Below are 9335 nucleotides of genomic sequence, written 5' to 3'. Positions count from 1 at the left end.
CAATACCAACATCCATGTGTATTTGTGTGTGTGTGTGTGTGTGTGTGTGTGTGTATGTGCATGTGTGTGTGTGTGTGTTGCTCACCAGCAGATTTGGGTCTCTCAGTGAGCCGGACGGGGCAAACAGCCCTTGAGGAGATTTCACCGTGACTAGAGGAGTCCAACGGGCCCTCAGAGAAACCTGAGACAAAACACACACACACAGTTAGACACACACGCATACACACACATTAAAGGGGAAGTGAAAGAATATATGAAAGTAAATAAATATAAATCTCTCCTTTTATTTGAGGGGGACCCTGGCTGCGTCTGAAATCGCATGCTTCCATACTAAATAGTCTGCTAAAACAGTATGTCCAAATTCATAGGCTGCGTCCAAAATCGCATACTACAGTATACAGTACACTAAAACAGTATGTGAGCCGAGGAGTATGTCTGAATTCATCCAATTTGAAAATCAGTATGTGAGAAGTGCCTGAATGACCGACTACTACTGGCGAGATTCTAAAGTGTGCATCCAATGGTTAAGTCCGCCCCTTGGCCCAGTAGTATGTTAACTTCAAATGCAGCACCTAGTAAGCAGTAGGAGATTTTGAACGCAGGCTTGTTATTTACAGCTGCATTTTCCAAACGGTTTTCACTTTGTTTAGGATTAAACTGCATTAAACTGCAAGTGCTCATTCATTCATTCATTCATTTTCTTGTCGCTTAGTCCCTTTATTAAAGGGGGGGGTCGCCACAGCAAGTTTTGCCCTTCCAGCTGCAACCCATGTCTGGGAAACATCCACACACACACTCATCCACTACGGACAATTTAGCCAACCCAGTTCAACTGTACCACATGTGTTTGGACTGTGAGGAAAACCGGAGCACCCGGAGGAAACCCATGCGAAGGCAGGGAGAACATGCAAACTCCACACAGAAACACCAACTGAGCTGAGGTTCGCGACCCAGCGACCTTCTTGCTGTGACCTTCTACTGCGCCATTGCGTCGCCATAAGTGCTGATTCAGTTGTTAAATGTATGATGTGAGTATCTGGGGTGGTGTGTGAAGTCAGTATGGTGGTCTGGTGTGTGTGATGTCACTAGTGTGTGTGTGTGTTCTGTGGTGTACCTGCGCCGGCTCTCTCTCCATCTTCAGTGCAGTTCTCCACTGCTGCCGCGCTGCTGTTCTCTGTGTCCACCTTCAGCTCTCCAACCTGATGCTGCAGCAGCTTCATCAGACTCCAGCAGCTCTCCTGAACACACACACACACACACACACATGCATGCGTTAAACACGCTGTGCTATTTTGCATGTCTAATCATGGCATATGTGCCAAACTAACAGGTAATTGTATAGTTGAAGTCAGAATTATTCACCTCCTGATAAATGTTTATTGTTTTCATTTTTTTTCCCCAGTTTCTGTTTAACGGAGCAGATTATTTCAGCACATGATCATTCTAGTTTTAATATCTTATTTCTAATAAATAATTTCTGTTCTCTTTGTTATGATGACAGATGAACGTGGCATGTGCCAGACGGTCTGCTATGCGCATTTCAGAAACTGCTGATCTGCTGGGGTTTTCACGCACAACCATCTCTAGGGTTTACAGAGAATAAAGAGGAAATATCCAGTGAGCGGCAGTTCTGTGGGCGCAAATGCCTTGTTGATGAGGCCAGAGGAGAATGGCCAGACTGGTTCCAGCTGATAGAAAGGCAACAGTAACTCAAATAAGCACTCGTTACAACCGAGCTCTGCAGAAGAGCATCTCTGAACACACAACACGTCCAACCTTGAGGCGGATGGGCTACAGCAGCAGAAGAGCACACCGGGTGCTAGAAATATGTACCTAATAAAGTGGCCGCTGAGTGTATAAAGGGAATAAAATGGGCCAGCCTAGTGACTGGGTGTTTATGTGTGTGTGTGTGTGTGTGTGTGTGTGTGTGTGTGTTGTTTTCATTCCTCTGTCTGCTGCAGTCAGTCTGTCAGCGCTCTTTAAGCTCCAGCTGACCAAAGAAACTCAGTGTGTGTGTCATCCGTCTGTTCCGACAACACAAACACACACACACACACACACACACACACACACACACACCTTCAGCACACTATTACAGAAACTTCGAGAGTGCTAGAATTATTGCATGCAAGCTCACTGTCACACACAGCACACACACACACACACACACACACACACACACACACACACACACACACACACACACACACACACACACACACACACACACACACACACACACACATTGCAATGAGTGTCAATGATGACACCTTAAGGTAGATGAGTGTGTGTGTTTGGGGGAGCTATGTTTACCAATGTAATGTTCTTATTTAGGTATTTGTGTGTGTGTGTGTGTGGGGGGGGGGGGGGGGGGTTGTGTACGTGTGTGTGTGTGTGTGTGTGTGTGTGTGTGTGTGTAATGTGCAAGTCTCTCTCTCTTTTTATATTATTGTGTGTGTGTGTGTGGGGGGGGGGGGGGGTCCCCAAATCAGATCAAGCACTAAAGGCTGTCAGCTTAACCTGATGAATCACACACTCATCACCATGGAGACGGCCAGATCCAATCAATCTGACCAAAACATCTCGCTATCAATTATTCATACTGACCACTTTATACAAGGACACGATCAGGTCAACACACACACACGCACGCACGCACACACGCACGCACACACACACGCACACACACGCATGCACACACACACGCACGCACACACACACGCACACACACGCACGCACACACACACGCACACACACGCACACACACACGCACGCACACACACACGCACGCACACACACACACACACACACACACACACACACACACACACACACACAGTGTATCTTCCAGTTTTACGGTCGTCTCTCCTCATGTTGTTTATGCTGTATATTCTCTCGTCTCCCCTAAACTCAACCCTCACAGCAAACACTCTGCTTCATCTGTCAGCCCTTTTCCTCATGAACACCGAAATAATGTCCCCACAGGGTCAAAATTAACTGGTATTGGTATATTTGTGGGGACATTTGGTGCTCAATGTAGTGCATAGTGTAATATAGTAGACCACACACACACACACACACACACACACACAGTGTATTCCTGGATCAGTGCTGACAGCAATCTGACACAAGACAACAGCCGGAAACACTTCACACGCTGGCCTCATTTCATCTCTGTGTGTGTGTGTGTGTGTGTGTGTGTGTGTGTGTGACGGCTGTTTGTGCTGTGCAAACACAAATGAGTGTGTGTGTTTCTGCAGACCCTCATCAAACACCATCAGGTCATTCGGGTCACAAACTGCAGCAGCAGCACTCCACAATAATCGCCGCTTCACATGACAGTCTGACCTGTAGATTCACCAGTGATCAGACGAACGCTGTGATTAACACTTCTGTCCTCCGGCTTCGCTAATAAAGGGGCTCCATGATGGCAAAAATGACTGTTATGCAGGGTTTAACCCCAGTTGTGTGTGTGTGTGTGTGTGTCAGCAGTGTGTGAGTATCTCCAGCAGCCTCTAATGCTCAACATGTATTAATTGTGTTTGTTCTGATCAGACTTGATGCAGAAACACTGTGATTGAAATTCTCCCTTTGTACGTGTCATCAGAGGGGGAAGCCCCGCCCACAATTCTACCTCATTAGCATGTCCAGCAGGCCTAAGTGAGAAGCAGCCGTCTGTCCATTCGCCATTAGAGTGTTTGAGCTGCTGAAGATGATGTCAGCATAGACTAAGAGCATTATAGATGTGGAGTTCTAGATGAACAGAGACAGGAGCCACATAGACTGACTGAAGCATCAAGCACACACACACCTGAGCAGCACTCACAACACAAACACTGCTGTTTCACATCTGCCGTCTGTAGCTCCGCCCTCTTCTAAAAAGAGCACAACCTCATTTGCATTTAAAGCGACAGTCACCAAAACACCACAATGAGGATCACAGCCTAAAAGGGTCAGTTTCAGAGAGCTGGAGGACATCATCTGTGTGCTGTTCTCAGCTCAAACAAACACACACACACACACACACACACACACACACACAAGAGAGACAGCAGAGATGCATGTACAGCTTGTAGAAAGAGGTCTCCTTTAAATGCACACAGAACTGTAAGTTCTCTCCCCTCACCCCCTTCTGTTGAACTCAAGTGCAGATATCCTGAAGAATGCTGGAATAAAGTCTGTTTCTTTGCCAGCATTCTTCAGGTTATCTTCCCTCGTGTTCAACAGAAGACAGAATCTCCCTCGGTGTATCAGGATGGAGATAAACTCATATCAGAGCTGACGAGCGTCTGTGAAACATCATCATCATCATCATCATCACTGTAAACTCAAGAGGTCTGCGTCTGAGGAATGTTCAGCACTGGCAAACATGTGTGCAGCTTGATCAATATTTACGTCTTATTGTTGCGTTTTTCTGCTTTGTGTTTTGGTTTCCTGCTCTCAGAATGTGGCATTAGGTACGGCAGTGCACTATGAGGATATACAGTGTTCATTATTAATGAGTCGAGCCCTCACAGATCTCTCCTCTACAGTCATATTCTCTGCAGGACGCTCTACTGTAATATATCAGTACCAGTGACAAAACTGATCAACTCATCTACCAAAAACACTGACGATCACAGAACAAATACAGTGAAAATACAGTTTGACTCTGGTTTTAACCGTTTTAATTATTATTTTCTAATCTTTATACTTCTTGTTTTGTGGTTATTTTATTGCTTTTAAACCTGTTTTATTACATTTTCATTTTTTTAATCATTAATTATTTGTTTTGTTAATTTCTTATTCTTGTTTTGTGATTATGTTATTGCGTTTAAACCGGTTTAAATACATTTTTAATCATCTTAATTATTAGGGTTAGGGTAGCCCTAACCATTTTAGTTATTTATTTTTATTTCTTATACTCGTTTTGTGATTATTACTATTCCTTAAATCTTTTTTAATACATTTTTACTATTGATTTTTTAAATTTCTTAAACTTCTTTTGTGATTTTGTATTCCTTTAAACATGTTTTATTACATTTTAATTATTTGTTTTCTTTTTTTTTCTTTTTCTTGTTTTTCTTTTTTGTGATTATTGTTTTAATACACTTTTAATCTGTTTTTATCATTAATTATTTGTTTTTTCTTATACTTGTTTTGTGATTATTTTATCTTTTAATTCATTTTAAACCTGTTTTAATACACTTTTAATACATTTTAAATATTTGTTTTTATTTTTTACACTTCTTTTGCGATTATTTTGTTCATTTTAAACCTGTTTTAATACACTTTTAATCTGTTTAGTCATTTTAATTATTTGTTTTTTTTCTAATACTTGTTTTGTGATTATTTATTCTTTTTAAACCTGTTCTAACACATTTAATTCTGTTTTAATCATAATTTTTTTTCTTATACTTGTTTTGTGATTATTTTATCTTTTAATTCATTTAAACCTGTTTTAACACATTTTTAACACATTTTAAATATTTGTTTTTATTTCTTACACTTCTTTTGTGATTATTTATTCTTTTTAAAGTGTTTTAATACATTTTAATCTGATTTTAATCATTTTGATTATTATTTTTTATTACTTATGCTCAGTTTGTGATTGTGTTATTCATTTTAAACCTGTTAAAATACATTTTTACTCTGCTTTATTCATTTTAATAACTTTTCTTATTTCTTATACTTGTTTGTGATTATTTTATTTCTTTTAACCCTGTTTTAATACATTTTTGATCTGTTTTTTATTATTAATTATTTGTCTTTTTATCTTTTGTAATTACTATATTTTTCATTCCTTTTAAAGCTGTTTGAACACATTTTGTTTTTTATGATTTGTCTTGTTCATGTAAACCATTTTAAAACACCATTATATATGAATGTGCAATATAAATATCCGTGCCTTTCCTAATAAATGCTTGATAAGTATTTTTCACATGTAGTTCATGTTAGTCTATTCATTTAACTAATGCTAAGACATTGTACCCGAAAACAAAGCACAAAAGAGATGTTTTATTTCATTTAGCCCAGACCTGGTGTCCACCATGCAGCTCTTTATGATCAGATCTATGAATGATGTCATTTATTATTCATTATTAATGATCTGTTTGTTTTGATGAGGAACAGAAGAGTCACTCCCGTCCTGTGCAGATTCAGCAGAACACTTTCTCTGCTTCAGTCTTCTGTAATAAATCTCCAGAAACCAACCCGTTCAGCTCACTAACAATATTAGTGTTCTGTGGGTCAATAAATCACTGACTGACCGCTGAACATGCTTCTCTCGGGAATATCACAGTCATTCCCACATGAGAAATACAGTACAGTCGTTTACTTTCACAGAGCTGCGTTTAAATAACCCAGCACTTCTGTAAAGTGTACTGCATACTGTTCATATTATGTTAATATAACTCCAGCACACTGTGGTATCAGTGAAACAATCAACTGTAATAAACAATGCAGTATACTTTAGTTTTACTGCGGTATTCTGTGGTGTATTGTAGTTTAATAAACCATTTAGTTGTAGAAAACTACAGTGTTGGGTCATTTGTTATTATGTTTATAGTACTGTGGTACTTTTGTTACTATAGCAACTGTAGCATCACCACAACAGATCAATTACTATAGCTGTTGTGTCACCATAGCAACTGTAGAATCACCATAACAGATCAATTACTATAGCTGTTGTGTTACCATAGCAACTGTAGAATCACCACAACAGATCAATTACTGTAGCTGTTGTGTAACCAACAGCAGAATTCCCACAATTCTTTAGCATGAATAAAAACACTTACTATAAAATTTACAACAGTTTTGTTTGTCTTTCGGCACATAAAATACTTGAATATTTGAAACATTTTGCTATAATAATCATGATAACTAGGGTCGGGCCGATAAACAATATTATATTGAATCTGGATAAAATTTATGTCAATAACAATGATTAGCTCTGGCCTTTTTAACTCTATATTGATCTAACACAGCAGAAATGTGCAACAGTGGGAATCTAAAAGTGTGTTGAAATTAGAGATGTGCTGATTTTTTTACTTTTCTGAAAGTATGTTATTAAGGAAAAAGTCAGAATGTGCGATTATAAAACCAACTTCACCATAATTATTAGTTTTTCCTACTATGGAAGTCAATGGTTGCAGGTTTTCAACATTTTTCAAAGTATCTTCTTTTGTGTTTCTCAGAAGAGATAACTCGGTTTTTAAAAGGTTTGAAACAAGTAACGGGTTAGTAACTTTCATCTTACTTACTACACCCTTTAAGAGCCGGTTTAACAGACTGAATTGAGCGGTGGGTGGGTGTCTCTTACCGGTGTCCCGCGCGGGCTCTGCTGCTCCGCGGGCCGCCACTGGTGCTCCGGCGGCGGGTCTGGACTGTGGAGTCCCAGCGCGGAGATGATAAGCGCCTGATGCCGCCGCTTGAGCAGCTCCAGCTCGCAGATTCCGGCCAGACTGAGCTCCAGCCGCTGCTTCTGCCGCCCGCGCTCCGAGGAGAACACGCGGAACATCCCGGAGCTCTGCCCGACGGAGGAGCTCAGAAGCTGGCCGCAGCAGCGTCCGAGGATGGGTCCATGCTGGAGAGGAGCTGACAGACAGTCTGAAGAGTTCTGCACATCTGCTGGAGACTCTCACAGCTGACACCGCTCGTTAACATACACGCCCCGCCCCCTGTCTGTTATTGGCTGAACACATAACCCTATGATTAATAATGCATTTAACAACCCCGCCTACAAAAACCAGATGGGCTGTGTCCGAAATCACCCCATTCGACTGTAGTCCACTAGAAGAGTTATGCTCTATTTACTGTATGAAAGACAGGGGGCGACACAGAGGCTTGCTGGTTTGAGTCTCGGCTGGGTCAGTTGGTGTTTCTGTGTGGAGTTTGCATGTTCTCCCCGTGTTGGCGTGGGTTTCCTCCGGGTGCTCCGGTTCCAAACACATGCGCTATAGGGGAACTGATCAACTACACTGGCCTTAGCATAGGAGTGTTCGTGTGTATGAGTGTGTATGAGTGTGTATGAGTGTGTATGTTTCCCAGTATTGGGTAGCAGCTGGAAAGGTTGGCGGTTCATTCCGCTGCAGCAACCCCTGTTGAATAAAGGAACTAAGCCAAAGGAGAATGCTTGAATGAATAATAAGGTGATTGTTAGCAGGTTAAAAGAAGATATTTTGAAAAATGTTGGAAACCTCTAACCATTGACCTCCATAGTATGTATTTGTTCCTATATTTAATCAATACATGTTTCCAACATTCTTCAAAACATCTTCTTTTGTGAATTTAGGAAAAAGAAGCATCTAACTATTGAGGATAAAGTCAGAGTCTGTGGCGCCACCTGCCGGCCACCTCCATCAGCTCCAGTTTAGAGTTTAGAGAGAAACGAAAGCGGATTTAGGGAGCGTCTCTAATTTAATAACTTTAACAGCATTTGAGGAGAATGAACTGTACAACTGTACAGCGTTCATGTAGGTGTCAACTTTAATCTACATCTTTAAATGTTTAATATTTATTCAAATAAAATGTCAACCATGCGTTAAACTGCTATATTTTTGTACATTACATATACATTTAGTGTTTCTAAATCTACTCAATAAACCACAGAATGCAGATTACCGTTCAGTTACTGTCGCTGTGATTGCATAAGATTGTAGAGAAAGAGTTTTAAAAAAAATTAAAAGGTTACAATAAAAATAAAAAATAAAAAAGATTAGTTGAGTGGTTCCCCAACTGAAAAAACAGCTTAAACCAGTCTAGGCTGGATGGCTGGTTTTAGCTAGTCAACCAGGCTAGCTGGTTTTAGAGAGGTTTTGCCACTTCCAGGCTGGTTTCCAGCCTGGTCTTAGTTGGAACATGAATCAAAAGTAAAACCAGCTAAAACCAGCCTAGCAACTTAAGCTGGTTTAAGCTGCTTTTTTAAAGTAGGCATTGTGGCTAGAAGGGATACAGCTGCGGTCGGAAGTCAACGAGAATGAGAATCTTCCATTAATTGTATTTCATTAACGTCTACCTCAACCCTGAACCTCACAGTAATGCATAAACTGTAATTATACAGAGTATTATTCAAATTACTAATGAAATTACTCATAAATTGTTCTTTATTAACACCTACCTAAACTCTCACAGTAATATAAAAACAGTATTTACACTTAGTATTATTTACATTGTGTATTAAATTACCTAATAATTGTTTATTATTAACGTCTACACCTACCACAACCCTAACAGTAATGTAAAGACAGTATTTATGTCATGCAGTGTCATGGAAGTAGTTGTATATTGATGTTAGTATACAATCCGCAGCTGTATCCCATCTAGAATTTACTGCAGTTTCCCGCCAGTAGCAGCAG

At 40.3% G+C, this 9335-nt stretch overlaps 1 protein-coding gene across 1 annotated transcript in view; it reads right to left on the bottom strand.

Moving 5' to 3' along the window:
- Positions 1-7589, bottom strand: part of dact3a (dishevelled-binding antagonist of beta-catenin 3a) — a 14999-nt gene extending 7410 nt beyond the window's left edge. Inside the window, exons 1-3 of the mRNA XM_005172584.5 lie at positions 7301-7589; positions 1115-1238; positions 86-181 (exon numbers count right to left, since the gene is read on the bottom strand). Coding sequence (XP_005172641.1) covers positions 86-181; positions 1115-1238; positions 7301-7498 — 418 coding nt within the window. The 5' untranslated portion in view covers positions 7499-7589. The remainder of the gene's footprint in view (positions 1-85; positions 182-1114; positions 1239-7300) is intronic.
- Positions 7590-9335: the final 1746 nt, after the last annotated feature.

Source organism: Danio rerio, chromosome 10, assembly GCF_049306965.1.
Source record: "Danio rerio strain Tuebingen ecotype United States chromosome 10, GRCz12tu, whole genome shotgun sequence".
Lineage (NCBI taxonomy): Eukaryota > Metazoa > Chordata > Actinopteri > Cypriniformes > Danionidae > Danio > Danio rerio.
This window is presented reverse-complemented; position numbering and strand designations above follow the sequence as displayed.